At 41.7% G+C, this 20,738-nt stretch overlaps 1 protein-coding gene across 5 annotated transcripts in view; it reads left to right on the top strand.

The window, feature by feature from the left end:
* Window positions 1–9,233: 9,233 nt before the first annotated feature.
* LOC129855411 (capping protein, Arp2/3 and myosin-I linker protein 3-like) overlaps window positions 9,234–20,738 on the top strand; it is a 56,066-nt gene continuing 44,561 nt past the window's right edge. For 2 of the 5 annotated variants that reach the window (XM_055923050.1, XM_055923051.1), the window contains exons 1-7: window positions 9,240–9,431; window positions 11,644–11,738; window positions 14,313–14,363; window positions 14,453–14,512; window positions 15,049–15,170; window positions 15,292–15,386; window positions 18,299–18,369. In XM_055923050.1, coding sequence (XP_055779025.1) covers window positions 9,299–9,431; window positions 11,644–11,738; window positions 14,313–14,363; window positions 14,453–14,512; window positions 15,049–15,170; window positions 15,292–15,386; window positions 18,299–18,369 — 627 coding nt within the window. In that variant the 5' untranslated portion in view covers window positions 9,240–9,298. Of the gene's footprint in view, window positions 9,432–11,643; window positions 11,739–14,312; window positions 14,364–14,452; window positions 14,513–15,048; window positions 15,171–15,291; window positions 15,387–18,298; window positions 18,370–20,738 lie in introns of all 5 variants that reach the window. The other 3 variants (XM_055923052.1, XM_055923049.1, XM_055923048.1) reach the window with 3 other exon arrangements.

The following is a 20,738-nucleotide window of genomic DNA, read 5'->3' as shown; positions in this document are numbered from 1 at the left end:
CAACTGATGGCAGGCACAACACAAACACCTGAGATGATGTAAAATAGTGTTTTATGCCTCGATCACACTGACAGGGTCATTTTGGTACACCAGAAGTACATTAATTTCCAATGGAACGCTGCATTTGCCTTGCAGCATTGTGTTCGTATTTGCTTTTGTATTTATTATGGATCCCCATTAGTTGCTGCCAAAGCAGCAGCTACTCTTCCTGCGGTCCAGCAAAATTAAGGCAGTTTATACAATTTAAAAAACATTACAATACAGTCACAGAATTCACAACACACTGTGTGCCCTCAGGCCCCTACTCCACCACCATCACATATCTACAGTACTAAATCCATGTAGTGGATTTATAGTGCATATGTTATTGTGTGTGTGTGTGTGTGTGTGTGTGTGTGTGTGTGTGTGTGTGTGTGTGTGTGTGTGTGTGTGTGTGTGTGTGTGTGTGTTAGTGTGTGTGTGTGTGTGTGTGTGTGTGTGTGTGTGTGTGTGTGTCTGTGTGTGTCTGTGTGTGTGTGTGTGTGTCTGTGTCTGTGTCTGTGCCAATGTTTGTGTTGCTTCACAGTCCCCGCTGTTCCATAAGGTGTTTTTTTAATCTGTTTTCTTTATCTAATTTTATTACTTGTGTCAGTTACTTGATATGGAATAGAGTTCCATGTAGTCATGGCTCTATGTACTACTGTGTGCCTCCCATACTCTGTTCTGGACTTTGGGACTGTGAAGAGACCTCTTGTGGCATGTCTTGTGGGGTATGCATGGGTGTCCGAGCTGTGTGCCAGTAGTTTAGACAGACAGCTCAGTGCATTCATTATGTCAATACCTCTCATAAATAATAGTAGTGATGAAGTAACATGCATATTATTAATATTATCTCTCTGTGTACATCCAAAGTCCTTTTTTTGTGGCACTTGACCACACGACTGAACAGTAGTCAAGGTGCGACAAAACTAGAGCCTTTAGGACCTGCTTTGTTGATAATGTTGTTAAGAAGGCAGAGCATCGCTTTATTATAGATAGACTTCTCCCCATCTTAGCTACTACTGGATCATTATGTTTTGACCATGACAGTTTACAATCTAGGGTTACTCCAAGCAGTTTAGTCATCTCAACTTGCTCAATTTCCACATTATTTATTACAAGATTTAGTTGAGGTTTAGGGTTTAGTGAGTGTTTTTTTCCAAATACAATGCTTTTAGTTTTAGAAATATTTGGTGCTAACTTATTCCTTGCCACCCACTCTGAAACTAACTGCAGCTCTTTGTTGAGTGTTGCAGTCATTTCAGTCGCTGTAGAAGCTGATATGTATAGTGTTGAGTCATCCGCATACATAGACACTCTGGCTTTACTCAAAGTTAGTGGCATGTTGTTAGTAAAAATAAAAAAAAACAAGGGGCCTAAACAGCTACCCTGGAGAATTCCTGATTCTAACTGGATTATATTTGAGAGGCTTCCATTAAAGAACACCCTCTGTGTTCTGTTAGACAAGTAACTCTTTATCCACATTATAGCAGGGGGTGTAAAGCCATAACACATGCGTTTTTCCAGCAGCAGATTATGATCAATAATGTTAAAAGTCTAACAATCATTTTATCATCAATTTCTCTCAGCCAATCATCAGTCATTTGTGTAAATGCTGTGCTTGTTGAGTGTCCTTCCCTATATGTCACGACTCCCGCCGAAGTCTCCTCCCCCGCCTGTTCGGGCGGTGCTCGGCGGTTGTCGTCACCGGCCTACTAGCCGCCACCGATCCCTTTTCCCTTTTCTGTTAGTTTTGTCTTATTAGTTGCACCTGTTCCGTTTTGTGTTTTCTTGATTTGTTTCCCTATGTAAGCGTGTGGAACCCGCCCTTTGTTGTGCAGGATTATTTTTGTGTTCCCGCTTGTGTCGTAGGTGTTGTTGGGCTCCGGACCGTGTTTACCCTGTGTTTGGGTTGGTCAGTGTTTTGCGCCCTGTGTTTTGGGCATTACCATTTTCGGTGTCGGAATAAAGTGCATTTTTTCCCTGGAACTCTCTGCTCTCTGCACCTGATTCCTATCAACACACCTAGTCAGCCGTGACACTATAAGCATGCTGAAATTCTTTTGTCAATTTGTTTTCTGTGAAATAACATTGTATCTGGTCAAACACAATTTTTTCCAGAAGTTTACTAAGGGTTGGTAACAGGCTGATTGGTCAGCTACTTGAGCCAGTAAAGGGGGCTTTACTATTCCTGGGTAGCGGAATTACTTTAGCTTCCCTCCAGGCCTGAGGGCACATGCTCTCTAGTAGGCTTAAATTGAAGATGTGGCAAATAGCAGTGGCAATATCATCTGCTATTATCCTCAGTAATTTTCCATCCAGATTGTCAGACCCCGGTGGCTTGTCATTGTTGATAGACAACAATAATTTTTTCACCTCTTCCCCACTGACTTTATGTAATTCAAAAGTACAATTCTTGTCTTTCATAATTTGGTCCGATATACTTGGATGTGTAGTGTCAGCATTTGTTGCTGGCATGTCATCCCTAACTTTGCTTATCTTGCCAATGAAAAAGTAATTAAAGTAGTTTGCAATATCAGTGGGCTTTGCGATGAATGAGCCATCTGATTCAATGAATGAAGGAGCCAAGTTTTCTTCCCCAAAATGTCATTTAAGGTGCTCCAAAGCTTTTTGCGATCATTCTTTGTATAATTTATCTTTGTTTCATAGTGCAGTTTATTTTTATTTTTATTTAGTTTAGTCACATGATTTCTTAATTTGCAGTACATTTGCCAATTAGTTGGGCTGCCAGACTTAATTGCCATACCTTTTGCCTCATCCCTCTCAACCATACAATTTTTCAATTCCTCATCAATTCAAGGGGATTTAACAGTTTTTACAGTCATTTTCTTAATGGGTGCGTGCTTATTAGTAACTGGAATAAGTAGTTTCATAAATGCGTCAAGTGCAGTGTCTGGTTGCTCATCATTACACACCACAGACCAGCAAATATTCTTTACATCATCAACATCACTACAAAACGTATTATATGACCTCTTATACACAATATTAGGCCAAGCCTTTGGAACTTTGGTTATATGGCTATTATATTGTGATCACTACATCTTAAGGATTTAGATACTGCTTTGAAGCAAATATCTGCAGCATTAGTAAAGATGTGATCAACACATGTTGATGATTTAATTCCTATGATGTTGTAACTACCCTGGTAGGTTGACTGACAACCACTGGTTACAGTTTGAAGTTTTTTCCTGAGTGGGCAGCTTGATGATATCCAGTCAATATTTAAATCACCCAGAAAATATACCTCTGTGTTGATATCACATACATTATCAAGCATTTCACATATATTATCCAGATACTGACTGTTAGCACATAGTGGTCTATAGCAACTTCCCACAATAATGGGCTTTAGGTGAGGCAGATGAACCTGTAGCCATATTACTTCAACAGTATTTAACATTAGATCGTCTCTAAGCTTTACATGAATGTGTTTCTGAATATAGACCGCAACACCACCTCCGTTGGCATTTCTGTCTTTTCGGTAGATGTTATAACCATGTATTGCTACCACTGTATCATCAAAGGTGAGTTTCAGAGATAGTCAGAAAATGAATGTCATCTGTTACAAGCAAGTTATTGACTTTATGGACCTTGTTTATTAGGCTACATATGTTAATATGAGCTATTTTTAGCACTTTTCTGGGTTGCTTGATTGTTTTTAATGCTTTACTGGGAAGCTTATCAGAGGTAGACTTACTCATGTTATTTAAATTGGAGCTGATAGTGCAGGGTGAGCTGCATAAAGTGGTATTCCTGCTATTGCACATCGCCTCAGTGCTAACAGTGTAACTCTGGTTTATAGGCTCATGATTACTGCTTACAATAGCTGTAGGATAAACAGATGTATTTGGTGAAATTAGGGGTACATAAATTACATTACTTGCATTGCGTTTGCCAATGCCCCTAAGATCATGTACATTTGATGCAGCATTATGACGACTCATTGTCACAATGGTAGGGATTAACTGAGTTGGTCTTGGATCAGAGGCAGTTGCAGAGGCAGTTGCAGTGTGTTCTCTGTGGCGGATACGTTGGATTTATTGAACACATGCATCAAACTGTATGCGTAGACGGTTTGACAGAAATGGTAGCAGAAGGGGAATGATGAATTTTTGTTGCACACATATCTAGCTTACAGACGGTAGGCAATTAAGGTCACAGTTATGAAAACTTAGGACACTAAAGAGGCCTTTCTACTGACTGAAAAACTCCAAAAGAAAGATGCCCAGGGTCCCTGCTCATCTGTGTGAACGTGCCTTAGGCGTGCTGCAAGGAGGCATGAGGACTGCAGATGTGGCCAGGGCAATAAATTACAATGTCCGTGCTGTGAGACGCCTAAGACAGCACTACAGGGAGACAGGATGGACAGCTGATCGTCCTCGCAGTGGCAGACCACGTGTAACAACACCTGCATAGGATCGGCACATCCGGACATCACACCTGCTGGTCAGGTACAGGATGGCTACAACAACTGCCCGAGTTACACCAGGAACGCACAGTTCCACTTACCAGATGATCATTTGAAACTGAACTTCTTGCTGGGAGTTATTCTTGAAAAGGGAGAAGCTAACAAATTAGCAACAACATTCTCTTTGATAACACCTGCTGCAGCTGCTGCAAACTAGCTGTCAACAAAAGCTAGCTAACTAGACTGTGGGAAAACTACTGCTCGCTATTGCGCATTGACCTGTTGGCCTTCAAGAAGGTAGAAGTTTCCATACCTTATTGTAAAAACGGTCCCACCCATTAAGTCAAAATGTGATTGGCTGATTCCATTGTCACTCCAAAATGTTGCCCTAATTAAGTTGAATAGCAGATGCCTTAATCTAGCCTCAGGGCCAGGACTCATTTCTTTAGATTCCTGAGATTAAATAGTTGCCGTCATGCCTTCTTCACCACGGTGTCTGTGTGGTTTGAGCTCCTCAGAGATGTGTACGCCGAGGAACTTGAGGTTTTTGACCGTGTCCACGGCAGCCCCATTGATGAGGAAGGGGGCATGCCCAGCCTGGTTCCTCATGAAGTCCACACTCAGCTTATTTTTTTTCTGACGTTGATGGAGAGGTTGTTAACCTGGCACCATGCCGTCAGAGTGCCTACCTCCTCCCTGTAGGCTGTCTCATTGTTGGTACTCCTACTACTGTCGTATCGTCAGCGAACTTGATGATGGAGTTGGAACTGTGTGAGGCCACACAGTCGTGGGTATACAGGAAATACAGGAGGGGACTGAGGATGCACCCTTGTGGGACCCTGTGTTGAGAATTGGTGTCGAGGAGGTAATGTTGCCTACCCAGGTGGCCCGTCAGGAAGTCAAGGACCCAGTTGCATAGGGAGGTCTGCACATGCTCTGAGGGTGTGGATAGGGATGCCGTCTGGGCCGGCAGCCTTGGGAGGGTCAACACGTTTGAATGACTTACACACGTCCTCCATGGAGACCGTAAGTACGTAGCCCTTGTTGTCCTCAGGGGCTCTCCTCGTCCACTCAAAGTTGTCATTGTGCTCGAAGCGTGAGAAAGAAGTGTTTCGCTCGTCCGGTAGGCTGGCGTTGGTGTCCACGACGTGGCTGGCTTTCTTTTTGTAATCCGTGATCATTAGGAGCCCCTGCCACATACACCTCGTGTTCCACCCGCTGATTTGCTCCTCCACTTTGTCCCTATAGTTGTTTTTCGCCATCTTGATCAATCTGCAGAGGTCGTATTTGTACTGTTTAACCATACTATTGTCCCCGGTTACGCTGCCGTGTTTATAAGCAGCGTCTCTCTCCTTTAGTTTCCCTGCAAGGATGCCATTGTATAGGATGAGCAATGACTAGAATACAGTATATGCGTACACTACCGTTCAAATGTTTGTGGTCACTTAGAAATTCCCTTGTTTTTGAAAGTAAAGCTAATTTTTGTCCATTAAAATAGCATCAAATTGATCAGAAATACAGCGTAGACATTGTTAATGTTGTAAATGACTAATGCTTTTTTATGAAATATCTTTGTAGGCGTACAGAGGCCCATTATCAGCAACCATTACTCCTGTGTTCCAATGGCAGGTTGTGTTAGCTAATCCAAGTTAATCATTTCAATTTTAATCAATTGATCATTAGAAAACCCTTTTGCAATTATGTTAGCACAGCTGAAAACTTTTTTTCTGATTAAAGAAGCAATAAAACTGGCCTTCTTTAGACAAATTGAGTATCTGGAGCATCAGCATTTGTGGGTTCGATTACAGGCTCAAAATGGCCAGAAACAAAGAACTTTCTTCTGAAACTCGTCAGTCTAGTCTTGTTCTGAGATATGAAGGCTATTACATGTGAGAAATTGCCAAGAAACTGAAGATATCGTACAACGCTGTGTACTACTCCCTTCACAGAACAGCGCAAACTGGCTCTAACCAGAATAGAAAGAGGAGTGGAAGGCCACGGTGCACAACTGAGCAAGAGGACAAGTACATTAGAGTGTCTAGTTTGAGAAACAGATGCCTCACAAGTCCTCAACTGGCAGCTTCGTTAAATAGTACCTGCAAAACACCAGTCTCAAAGTCAACAGTGAAGAGGCGACTCCGTGATCCTGGCCTTCTTGGATTAGCTGACACAACGTGCCATTGGAACACAGGAGTGAAGGTTGCAGATAATGGGCCTCTGTACGCCTATGTAGACATTCCATAATAAAATCAGCCATTTCCAGCTACAATAGTCATTTACAAAATTAACAATGTCTACACTGTTTTCTGATCAATTTGATGTTATTTTAATGGACAAAAAAAGTGCTTTTCTTTCAAAAACAAGGACATTTCTAAGTGACCCCAAACTTTTGAAAGGTAGTGTATGAAGTGGGTAAAACAGTATGTAAACATTGTTAAAGTGACCAGTGTACAATGTCTCTATACTGTACTTGGGGCAGCAGAACCTAAGGTACAGGGTGGAGTACCGGGTGGTAGCCGGCTAGTAACAGCGATTCAAGTTCAGGGCAGGGTACCGGGCAGTGGCCGGCTAGTGATGTTTGTTCAACAGTCTGATGGCCTGGAGATAGAAGTTGTTTTTCAGTCTCTCGGTCCATGCTTTGATAAACCTGTACTGTCTCCGTCTGCTAGATGGTAGCAGGGTGAACAGGGCGTGGCTCGGGTGGCTGAGGTCCTTGATGATCTTCTTGGCCTTCCTATAACACCGGGTGCTGTAGATGTCCTGGAGGGCAGACAATGTGACCCCGGTGATGCGTTGGGCTGGCTGCACCACCCTCTGAAGAGCCATGTGGTTGCGGCACTGGAGAGAGAAGCGCTCCAGCCATTTCTGATCCTTTCCTTCACAGCAACTCTACTCAAACACCAGTCATGGTCATGGAGCTTAGGGCATGAATAATACAGGAGTAGATAGTGTATATAGATGCACTGGTGCTTTAGTGGGCAGATAGTCTAGATAAAACACTGCACTCAAATACACCAATCTAAACATGCTCTCTTTAGAGCAACATCTTACACCGTTCTTCTCACATTACATAAAGATCAAATTTGAGAGCCCCAGTGTCAACTAAATAGGCTACAATAAACATATTCAAACAATTATCAAACACAATTATAATGAAAATCACTCAAAATGATTAAAAAGTCTAAAACAAAATGATGAGTTACCGCAATTAGGTCCTCATTTCAAATTAAGACAGGGTTATAGCATCATGCACATTATATTACTATATTTGATCATTAAGATTTATATGAACTAATTATAATTAATATCATTCAATGAGGGAATGAAAATGTTGAGGAGCTCACTCAGAATGACAGTGAAGGAGAGGAAATTAATTATATCTATCCGGAGTGGCGTTACCGTGGTACACAATTAAAAACCTAACAAATCTCTCCTTCTCCCTCAATCTCTCTTTGTCTGTCGTTCTCTCTATCTGTTGTGTCAATTTGTAGCAGCATATATTGATGGATGTAAAGATTGTTAGCTATACCGACAAGGCCTGTAATTGCCAACAGGATCAATATCATACTGTGTGCCTATAACTGCCCTGTATACAGACTCCTACAGTCCAGTTGACTCACTGAGTAAGGCTGAAAACAGAAAAATAGTGAGCTGTTTGTATGACACACTTTGACATCTAAGACTAAACACCTGCTAACAAAATGTAATATATTTTGAATTTATATTTGTATGTTTGTTTATCTCCTGATCTTGACAAAACAACTTTTGTTATGTAATAATCATGAGAAAATGATAGCTGCACTGGAGCTTCCACTAAGGAAGTCCAGAGGACATATGAATAAAACAATCATTCCCACTTTACGATCACAAGTTGTTTTGAGGTGTTTTGTTGAGATCAAAAGATAATTTTCTCATGATTATTACATAACAAAAGTTGTTTTGTCAAGATCAGGAGATAAACAAACATACAAATATAAATTCTAATATATTACATTTTGTTAGCAGGTGTTTAATCTTAGATGTCAAAGTGTGTCATACAAACGATACAAACATACAAAAACACAAACATATTACATTGTGTTAGGTTGAGTTTAATATTAGATATCAAAGTGTGTCTTTAAAAGTGACAATGGGTCATGTCAGATAGATTTTGGGGGACGTTTAATCCATGTTCTGGGGCCAGGACTAAAATAGTTAAAGATTATTACTAACATCCACTACCGTTGTGCAAGACACCTAAACCCTAAATTGTTCCAGGTGCGCTCCACTGCGGCTGACCCTGTGTGTGTGGTCCCTTAATGTCTATGCTATGGTGTGCTCCCGTTATCCCAGAGGTGTTGGAATAACATACGAGAAGCTCGCTTTTCACCACTCTTCGATCTTGAAATGACTTTTTCTAGCAGGTTAGGATAATTAATGTAGCAGGTTAGGAGACTGAGGTCAAGGTTAGGAAAAGGTTAAGTTAGCAAAAATGTTCTCCTAACCTGCTACGAAAATCCATTTGTATCTAAGTGGCTTGAAAATAGTGTCCCCATAACATACAGCAAACTCTGATTTGGAAGCCATCTATAACCACTACAGTGTTCCATCCGTAGCATAATTGGGTTGAAACGTGTCACCGCTTTTTCTATCAGTAGCATCACTATCCTCCTCATCATCTATTGATCAGTATTAGTTTTACAGTTCCAACAATTTCTCATACCACCAAATTGTCTAGCCCACTGTATCTCGTATTCTTTCAATTGTCTCTTTCCAACTCCCCTCCTCCCTTCCACCGCTGCGCGCTCTCTCACGTTGGCACATTAAACTATTCTCTGAGAGCGGGTTTAGCGGCAGTCAGATGGTGGAATGCTTCAGAGAGAAGCAATCCGTTCGGTCCATTATTGCGAAAGGAAAAGGGGCGGTGATAGAGGAAGAAGAGACATGGCATCTAAAGACATAACTGCCTCTTGTTTCGTCAGTGTGAGCAGGGATATTGCAGGTAGGGAAAATATCAACATTATTCATATTCCCATTATCTCGATCATCATCATCTGTAACGTGTACGGATTCGGGCTTTTCCCAGTCTGCGACTGAACAGGCGCATTGGGGGTTTAGAAGCAACACCTCTTTCATATATGCTAGTGCCACCAAGCTTTGGGTGTCATTCTTTACATGTCATCATCTAGGCTAAACGTGCGTTGCATGATTTGAGCATTTAAAGTTCGACAATTATGTAAAGCAAAGACACCGTGCTTGCACAGGATTTACGATAAAAGCACAGCAGGCAGATCATGTAAAATCCCCAGGCCTGGGCCACAGGAAAAGGGGCGTTGTGAAAATCATCGTGTGCATCACGCGTGGGTTTACTCGCTCACGGTGTGATCTGCATTCAGAAATTCATGCTAGGTTGTAAGAATAGAAATTGTTACCCTCTCAGTGTGTTGGCAGTGAGCATGGTCTTTCTTTGTCTGCTCTGTGTGTGTGTGTGTGTGTGTGACAGTGTGTGTGTGACAGAGAGATAGAGTGTTTGAGTGAGTGATTGTGAAAGATAGCGAGGGGGAGCAGCATGCATTTTCTTGCCAACAATTTGCATGTATTCTTCACTTTCCTTTATTGAACAAGCCAGACATGGACACTGTATACTACACTTTTCATTAGTAGAATTCTCAGATGATGAGGCTGCCATTGAGTTGACACAAGCTTACGTCTCAAAAACTCACACCATCAGGCCACACACACGCTCACGCACGCTCACACCTACATCACACACGCACGCACACACACTTAGGCCTACCTAGCTACTCACACACACTCTCTCACCCTCTAACCAACAACACACACCCATGCTCGCGTTTGCAAGGAGTCTCTGCTGAGATAATTATTCCTAATGGCTCTATTAACCACACTGTAATAATTAATTCAGTGGAATCCCTGCCTTTCAATCCACTCACCTACCTGCAAGCCACTTCCCTCTGCCTCAGATAGACAGCTATATAGCATCAGACTCCAAGTGGCCAGAGCCAAAATACCATCTATGTTTTAAACAGTCATCATGGTGTTCAGATCATCATCTTCTTCATCATCATCAGAACATTACTAAAAGGATCCTGTCAGAACAATCAGACTCAGCAGCATTCTCTTATTTGACCATGCATTAGTCACAGGTGAAGTATAGCACATTCAGGGCTTTGGGTGGTTGGTTATCCATGATCTAATACCTTTCACCATCTCACCATCTCACCATCTTACCCTCTCCTCGTGTCCTCCGCTTTAGCCTCGCCCCTGTCTCTCTGATGGTGACTCTCTATGTCAGTGTGCCTGTCTGTCTGTGAGGGGATGTCCTCAGGCCAAGCCAGGTTATCTGCAGGTGTCTGGCAGTTGTGGGGGGGGGGGGGTCACACCTCTGACTGGGATTATATGTGACATCAATGCCTCAGTGACTGAGACTCACTTGAGCAGAGAGGATCCATGTGGTTGCTCGTAGTAGTCATATTGTGCACATAAGGTTGTTTGTGTGGGAAGAAAAAATTGTCTGGCAATGTATTCTGAATCTTATTAATAACAGAATGAATGCGATTGCAGGTTTTCGCCTATGAAACACACAATTAATAATAAGATGTTTGTTGCTTTATTTGGATTATTAGATGAGCAATAATGAAAAGCCAAAAGTGCTTGTTGTATGCATAATAAAATACAATTAACAGATAATAATGGAACAAATACAACAACAAACAGGAGAGAAAAAAACAGGCAGTTTTTTGTCTCGATCCAGTCTCACCAGCCTCAAGTACTGTATTCCAGCTTTGGCTTCCATATATAAAAAAAATGCTCTCTATTTTATGGCTTCATTCTGTCCTCGCTCACATATCCTTGTTTTATTGGGCAATTTCTGTGCGCCTGCCATGGAAAACAATACTGTTATTTACTTTTTTAGTGAAAGATCTAACGGTTTTGGAGACTCAATGGTTTTATCCTCTGATAATCTCCCTCTGTTTATGAAATTCCAGATGTAGGTTTTAAATGACACGGTTGGTCTGTCTTCAGTTGTATGGCGAAAGGGCTGTGCACTCAAAGGTCAAGCTCATCTCTTTCACAGTTCTGATGTACTGTATACTTGGTTGATGTGTGTCATTTGTGTGTGTGAAATGTTTGCTTCGTGTGTTGTGTGTATTAGTGTGTATCTGACCATGGGGATGGTTTTCTATTTACAGAGAGTATCAGGAAGATTGTTGACAAGTCATCCATCAAGTTTATACGCGGCATTAAGCTTGACACCAAAAATGGCAAGTCAGAGGACCGGATACTGGTGAGTCCTGTTTTATCTGAATAACTTTGTCTGGTGAAAATAACATTTGCTATATTGATGCGCTGGCTGCGGAGTGGGTGGTATTCCCACAGATCATTGTTGATCTATTGATATAGAGGAGCTCTCCAGGCCATCCACACACAGTACTACTCCGTCCCTCACTACGTCAATACAATTCTGATGCAGTGGAGGATTCCTCCACAAGACATCGGATGGAAACCGGAAGGTTGGTTTAGGAGAGACATGATGCAACATAGGCAGTATTGAAGTGCAATTAATCACTATGGTCAGACTGGCCACATGCCATGAATATATTGAGTTGATATGCTGCTGCTTCCCCATACCGGCTGTGCCTGTCTGGGCATTGTGGTGGGACAATGTAGGACACGGAGGTCTGTAAGAGCATCAGCTTGGGGAGGGGTCTGTTTGAGGCTCTGCCTCTGTGAGACCCTGGTGGTGGAGGCAGTGCCAGGCGCGGGCGGACCTCTGCCTTTGATACTGGGGTGCTTTCATCAGAGAATATGGGGCAAAGATGTGAAATCTTTAATAGAGGAGCTGCAGCCCTGCCAGCTTATAGGACTAAATCTGGGCTAGTGAGCTCTTAAGTGTATAGATCCCAACCTATGTAAGTACATAAAATAGGCAAAAGTATAAGAAATAGAACAACCAAATAGCTGAGACTGTACTAACAATTCCACATAAAACTGCATTGAAATGTTGTCATGTTTTTGTGCCCCTGAAAACTACCAGCTGATGAGGCAATGGGCTCACACCCCCAGCTGGGCAGACTAGGTCTTGGCAGGGAGTCGTTCCCTCGATGACTGCTTAATGATTCATTATACGGCGAGTTGGAAGAGTTTTGCAATGTGCACCCATTGATATTCAGGGACTATGTCTCTCTGCCAGGACAATGTTATCCATTAAATCCTCGCTGTCCAATCTCTCTCTGCTAAATGGTTCCTTTTTTACTCTGAACTAGAGTAGGGTATCTATCTGGAGATCTAGTCTCTGTGGTGCTTAGATTAAGGCTGAGGGGAGTGTTCGGATTTAAGCGGTCAGGTAAAGCTTGGGGAAGGGTTTGGGTTAAGAGTAGGGCTTGCTGATAAAGCCTGAACGAGGGTTAATGTTTTAAGGTAGGTTCAAGTTCAGGCTGGTAGGTTCTTCTTTCATTGTTCGTCTTCCTCTCCCATCAGGTTTGCTTGAGGCCATGTCATGTACTTTAAATTAGGCTTTGGTTTCCTTGCTTGTGAATTATTTAACCAGGTACTGGAAGTACCTTATTCATGTATAACAGTTGCCTTACCCCCTTATCAAGCCAATAAGAAAAGACAGGCATCATCTCTTCTCCAAAAACAGACACATAAAACTGACACATAATTTTATGATGCGTGCAGTGTGTCTCTTTGATCTGGAAGACTTTGATAAGGACTTCTCTCCTGGGGTGACCTGTCTCCCCGTCTCTCCTGCACCATCAGCATGATTTACTTCTATATACTCATATGGTACAGTACTGACACACTGTATCCACTGCCACCTCTTACCCAGTATACCCTCCCTCCCTACTCATCACCTTAATGTGATACAATCCCCACGTTTTAATTAACTCCTTCAGACACCGTGTCTTTGAAGTGGTGGAATGCAGGAGTCTCTCTTGCTCTCTCTCTCTCTCTCTCTCTCTCTCTCTCTCTCTCTCTCTCTCTCTCTCCGTAACTTCCGACACTATCGTTGTGGTTTGCTGTTGTTGTGTGTGGGTGTTGTGGCTGCCGGCAAGTGTTTGGCTCTGATGAGTAGAACCAAGCACCTCTCTCCCGAAATGCAAAAGAGAGGGATAGCCACAATTAAATTACTGCATTTTATTAAGAAGGCATACTGTACTAGCTAGTGTTTCTAGAGAGAGAACGAATGAGAGAGAGAGAGAGGCAGAGAAAGATAAATGTTCCTCCATCCCTCCTCAGGGAGATGTTTAAAGGGGGCATCAGAGATGAAGAAGCAAATGATCAGGAGCGAAGGAGCAGAAAAAAGAGCAGAGGACGAGAGTCAGAGAGCAACTGAAACATATTTGCTGTTTGTTTATCCGGTTTAAAAAAAGTATAAACAGTGCTGTAGCAATAGTTACTAAATGCTCTTCGCTCTCCTCTAAAAGATGGAGACAGGAGCATGAGAATAGGGTATATAGAGATTGTGTTTGTAGCTGAAGGTGATTGTATGTGTGTGAGTACGTGTACAGTACATGTGAGTGTGTGTGTACGCAGGCAGACGGGTGAATGTGGGTGCTTTTAAATCACTTCCCTATGGAACTATTATTGTTGTGACCATTTCTATAAACCATCTTAATACACATCCTGAGAATGCAATCATCCCCAGTAAACAGCATAGCCCATCAAAGCATGATGCTGTGGCAGAAAAGATTCCTGCCCAGATCAATAGGTGAATACAGAGAGTACTCCTCATTTCACTCTCTCCGTTACCATGGCAACCCACGAGAGCGTTGGATGCCCATAGTGAGTCTTGAATGTGCAGTGAACCTTTGCTCAGTGTGGATGTCATTTGCTAATGTTTCTCCGTCTGACTCAGGTCCTCACAACATGGAGACTCTATTTCCTGACAGCCAAGGTTCCAACAAAGGTAGCCATCATGATCACTATGTCATTAGCTACTGTTTACCATACACCAAACTCTCAGCATTATGTTAACAAATGTGAATTTTATTACAGATTGAGGTGACATTTAACTTCTTGGAGATCCGAGCCATGAACAGTCACCCAGAGTTTCAGGCGAGTAACATACGCCAGATTAACTGAGGTTTTGAATGGCCATGTTGGTGCATCGTCCATGTGGCCTCTTTTATTTGAACTGATTAGTTGTTTGAACAGATTTATAATGGAGTAGGCCTATTAGCAACATCATCTCAACATCTGAGCAATCAATCAAATCAGTTAATCTAATCTACAATGTGGAGATACTGTATGAGGATCTTAATTCATGTAAGTAGAGCTACAGCAATTCGGTCTCTGCTTGGATATATTGTGGTCCCGTGTGGCTCAGTTGGTAGAGCATGGCGCTTGCAACGCCAGGGTTGTGGGTTCATTTCCCACGGGGGGACCAGGGTTCACTTCCCACGGGGGTACCAGGATGAATATGTATGAACTTTCCAATTTGTAAGTCGCTCTGGATAAGAGCGTCTGCTAAATGACGTAAATGTAAATGTATATTTACTGCAATTAACTTAGTTATCTGGCATCATGCCGAAAATCCCTGGTCCGTCTATCACTCTTCATTGAAACGACGCTGTTGTTGTTTTCCTATGCAGGTCGTCATAGACTTGGACAAGTCCACTTATTCCCTGAGGCTTCAGTCACGTGACCACCTCAGTCATGTGGTCAGCCACGTTAACTTTGCCCTGTCCAGAATATTCAACAACTCTGTTTTCTCGTAAGTGTCAATTTTCAGGCAGCATAGACTCCTGTTCCTGACAGCTTTGAAACCCAGACAAATTATAAATAATGTTAGCTATTATGTCCCTTCTGAAACTTGTCCCCTCTCTCTCTCTCAGTCCCTCCATCTGTCATTCAGACAGTGACCTTTCTGAGGGAAGCAGGAAGTACTCCCCCAGCTCAGAGACGTCTGTTGAAACCCAGAGGGCCTGTGGTAAGAAACACACAGACAGGCAGGAAGACAGACGGACACAGATATACAGGCTGCATAAGAGACAGATTCTAGTTGATGATAGACAGAGGAAATTGTTGAGTAAATTGAAACGAGAGGCTGAAAGCAGGTCCTCATTAAGTGACAAATGGATAGAGAAACCCACTGCACTGCATGCAGTACATATTTTCAAGTTAATTCTTAGCTTTTTACACAGACATTGTAAACGTAGGGTAATTGCATTGCTTGTCATCTCTATTTTTTCTCTCTCAGTGAAACAAACATCTGCTCTGTACCCCTGTCCAGCAGTCAAATAACCAAATCACCCTCTAGTGGCCTCATGGGTGGAATGTTGTTAATATTTTTAATCATTCCATAATTAATAAACATATTGTTTTTTTTTTACGCTGAATATCCAGTGTTTCTACAGTACCAGTCAAGAGTTTGGACACACCTACTCATTCAAGGGTTTTTCTTTATTTTTGCTATTTTCTATATTGTAGAATAATAGTGAAGTCATCAAAACTATGAAATAACACATATGGAATCATATAGTAACCAAAAACTTTTAAACAATTCAAAATATATTTTATATTTGAAATTCTTCAAAGTAGTCAACCTTTGCCTTGATGACAGCTTTGCACACTTTTGGAATTCTCTCAACCAGCTTCACCTGGAATGCTTTTCCAACAGTCTTGAAGGAGTTCCCACATATGCTGAGCACTTGTTGGCTGCTTTTCCTTCACTGCGGTCCAACTCATCCCAACACATCTCAATTGGGTTGAGGTCAGGTGATTGTGGAGGCCAGGTGATCTGATGCAGCACTCCATCACTCTCATCTTGGCCCTTACATAGCCTGGAGGTTTGTTGGGTCAGTGTCCTGTTGAAAAACAAATGATAGTCCCACTAAGCGCAAACCAGATGGGTAGGCGTATCGCTGCAGAATGCTGTGTTAGCCATGCTGGTGACAGTGGTTCTTCCTGTAAAAGTTGCGTCATACTGCAGTATACCTTCACCCTCATTATTCATTTAATTGAAATTCAAATTTGAAGTCGTGCACAATTATCAGTTTCTATTTGGTTTAAATCGCCCATTCATTGTCAGGTAGAGACAAATTGGGACCCAAAAGCATAATCAGTGCTCTAACTCCCTCTTGCGGTAGTTTGGAGCAATGAAGCACTGATGCAGGGTAACATACTATACCACAAATTACCTCTAAATCCCGTGGCATAATCTCAAAACTTTTAATTGAGGAACCACTGTAAGTGTGCCTAGAATTCTAAATAAATCACAGACAGTGTCACCAGCTGTAAAGGTTGTCGTAGTCGTTCTCCTCCTCAGACGAGGAGGAGCATGGATCGGCCCAAGATGCGGAGTAGTAGGTATTCATGTTTTAATGGCAAACCAACAAACACTACAAATTAACAAAACAACAAACGTGACTAACCTGCAACAGTCCTGTGTGGCCCAAACGCTGACACAAGAACAAACACCCACAAAACACCAGTGAAACCCTGGCTGCCTTAGTATGACTCTCAATCAGAGACAAACGATACACACCTGTCTCTGATTGAGAATCATACCAGGCCGAACACAAAAACCCAACATAGAAATAGAAAACATAGACTGCCCACCCAAAACTCACGCCCTGACCAATAAACACATACAAAACAAGAGAAAACAGGTCAGGAACGTGACACCAGCAAAGAAGCCCCACACAATCACACCTCCTCCTCCATGCTTCACGGTGGGAACCACACATGCGGAGATCATCCGTTCACCTACTCTGCATCTCACAAATGCATGGCAGTTGGAACCAAAAATCTCACATTTGGACTCATCATTTCTACTGGTCTAATGTCCATTACTCGTGTTTCTTGGCCCAAGCAAGTTTCTTATTATTATTGGTGTCCTTAAGTAGTGGTTTCTTTGCAGCAATTCGACCATGAAGGCCTGATTCACACAGTCTCATCTGAACAGTTAATGTTAAGATATGTCTGTTACTTGAATTCTGTGAAGCATTTATTTGGGCTGCAATTTCTGAGGCTGGTAACTCTAATGAACTTATCCTCTGCGGCAGAGATAACTCTGGGTCTTCTTTTCTGGTGGGGGTCCTCATGAGAGCCAGTTTCATCACAGCGCTTGGTGGTATTTGCGACTGCACTTGAAGAAACTTTCAAAGTTCTTGAAATGTTCCGTATTGACTGACCTTCATGTCTTAAATGAATGATGGACTGACATTTCTCTTTGCTTATTTGAGCTGTTCTTGCCATAATATGGACTTGGTCTCTTACCAAATAGGACTATCTTCTGTATACCTCCCCTACCTTGTCACAACACAACTGATTGACTCAAATGCATTAAGAAGGAATGAAATTCCAGAAATGAACTTTTAACAAGGCACACCTAATTGAAATTCATTTCAGGTGCCTACCCCATGAAGCTGGTTGAGAGAATGCCAAGAGTGTGCAAAGCTGTATTCAAAACAAAGGGTGACTACTTTGAAGAATCTCAAATATATTTTGATTTGTTTAACACTTTTTTGGTTACTACATGATTCCGTATGTGTTATTTCATAGTTTTGATGTCTTCACTATTATTCTGCAACGTAGAAAATTGGTACTGGTTTTGTTATATTTCAAGTCAGTTTCTTTGATGTACAGTATATAAAGTGTAATAGTGGGATGCAAACTCAAAATGGAATACATTTCAACTCTATATCTGACATGGTACAGGTGTCTTCTTTTGTTAAGCCAATAACAATGTGTGTGAGGTGTATAGTTTTGTTTCAGAGTAGATTTGTTTAAGACTACCAAGAAACACTCTGTGTGACCCCTATTTAGCCCATTGCAGTAAAAGGTTAAAACCCTCCTCTCTCACCATCATCTATTTTTCTTCCTCTCTGTCCGTCTCAGGAGGGTTTTCCGAGACCTACGCTGCCCTGTGTGACTACAATGGAATCAGCTGCAAAGAGGAAGTGCAGTGGGTAAGAGCTATGGGAGTAGGCTTGTTGTGTGTTAGTGCAATGGACTGTTATAGTGCTTTCACAAAGTATTCATACCACTTGACTTATTCCACATTTCATTGTGTTACAGCCTGAATTCAAAATTGATAAAATATTTTTCAACCCATCTACACACAATACCCTATAATGACAAATAGAGATTTTTTTTTGTTGTTGAAAAATATAGAAAATTAAATACATAAATATGTAGTTAACATAAGTATTCACACTTCTGAGTCAATACATGTTAGAATCACCTTTGGAAGCGATTACAACTGAGTCTTTCTGGGTAAATCTCTCACAGCTTTGTACACCTGGATTATTATTTAAAAAATGATTCAAGCTCTGTCAAGTTGGTAGTTGATCATTGCTAGATAACCATTTTCAAGTCTTGCCTTAGATTTTCAAGCTGATTTAAGTCAAAACTGTAACTCGTCCACTCAGGAACGTTCAATGTCATCTTGGTAAGCTACTCCAGTGTATATTTGACCTTGTGTTGTAGGTTATTGTCCTGCTGAAAGGTGAATTTGTCTCCCAGTGAAAGTAGACTGAACCAGGTTTTCCTCTAGGATTTTGCTTGTGCTTAGCTCTATTCCGTTTCTATTTATCCTTAAAACGATCTAGTCCTTCCCGATGACAAGCATAACCATAACATGTGCAGCCACCACCATGCTTGAAAAAGTGGCACTCAGTGATGGTTGTGATGGATTTGCCCCAAACATAACACATAAAGTTAATTTCTTTGCCAATTTCTTTGCAGTTTTTCTTTAGTACCTTATTGCAAACAGGATGCATGTGTTTTCAGTTTTCTCCTATCACAGCCATTAAACTCTGTAACTGTTTTAAAGTCACCATTTGCTTCATGGTTGAATCCCAGAGCGGTTTCCTTCCTCTCTGGCAACTGAGTTAGAAAGGACGCCTGTGTCTTTGTAGTGACTGTGTGTATTGATACACCAACCAAAGTGTAATTAATAACTTCACCATGCTCAAATGGATATTCAATGTCTGCGTTTTTTTATCCATCTCCAAATAGGTGCCCTTCTTTGCGAGGCATTGGAAAACCTCGTTGATCTTTGTGATTGAATCTGTGTTTAAAATTCACTGCTAGATCGAGGGACCTTACAAATAATTGTATGTTTGGGGTACAGAGATGAGGTAGTCATGTTAAACACTATTATTGCACACAGAGTGAGAGAGTGAGTCCATGCAAACTATTATGTGATTTGTTAAGCACATTTGTACTCCTGAACTTATTTAGGCTTTCCATAACAAAGGGGTGGATACCTAGTCAGTTGTACAACTGAATGCGTTCAACTGAAATGTGTCTTCCACATTTAACCCAACCCCTCTGAATCAGAGAGGTGCGGGGGCTGCCATAATCAACATCCACGTCTTCGGTGCCCAGGGAACAGTGGGTTAACTTTAAAAAATAAAGGAGAGCCGCACACTTTAGGAGCCCAGATGCAAAAAATATATATATTTTTTGGCACATTATAAGATCCGATGATAGAATCGGTAATGTGTTTTTGGACCTTCCCTTGGTCGTATTCTCGCGGGGCAGAAATCTCAGAGACCTATTTGTACACTCTGATTTAACCCCCCAAGATATCCCTGCACAACGTGTATTTGCGCCCCTACTGGATGGAAACTACAAGTGTAATGTCTGTGCTCAATGCAATGGAACTTATAAATGTAGATCCTTCAAACACCCCCAAACAGGGAAACAGATCCCAATCAAAGGTGTTATCATGTGCTCCACTAAGGCAGTTATTTATCTTATAACTTGTCCTTGTGGTAAAAATTATGTGGGTAAAACAAAGTGTGAATTAAAAGTATGTATCTCTGAGCATTGTAGCACCATTAGGTGCAAAAACCCGACTTACCCTGTTGCGGCCCACTTTTTGGAAGAAAACCACTCGATTTCGTCTATACGTTATATTGGTATCGAACATGTCACCCTCCCTAAAAGAGGAGGGTGACCTCGACAATTTATTGTTAAAACGAGAGGCTGCCTGGATCTTTAATTTAAAGACCCTTGCTCCCTTCGGTCTCAACGTAGACTTTGATCTGAAGCCATTCTTGTGATTATTGTGATTTTGCTCTTGTAAATGTTTGTAGGCTTATGTAGCCAAATTTTTATCTATGATCGTACGCTATCCATTTATGTTTTTTGTATGCTATTTTAATATATGAGAATTAGCCAATGATATCAGGCCACACCCGGCCATGATTACAGACATCTGTGTGTGTCTTTTGACACTATCTAAATGATTCACCCCGCAGTGTTTGTCATTATACCCCGATGAAGACAGCTTGTCTGTCGAAACGTTGGACATTACATTTTTGCATCT

The sequence above is a fragment of the Salvelinus fontinalis genome, chromosome 5 (genome assembly GCF_029448725.1).
Source record: "Salvelinus fontinalis isolate EN_2023a chromosome 5, ASM2944872v1, whole genome shotgun sequence".
NCBI lineage: Eukaryota > Metazoa > Chordata > Actinopteri > Salmoniformes > Salmonidae > Salvelinus > Salvelinus fontinalis.
This window is presented reverse-complemented; position numbering and strand designations above follow the sequence as displayed.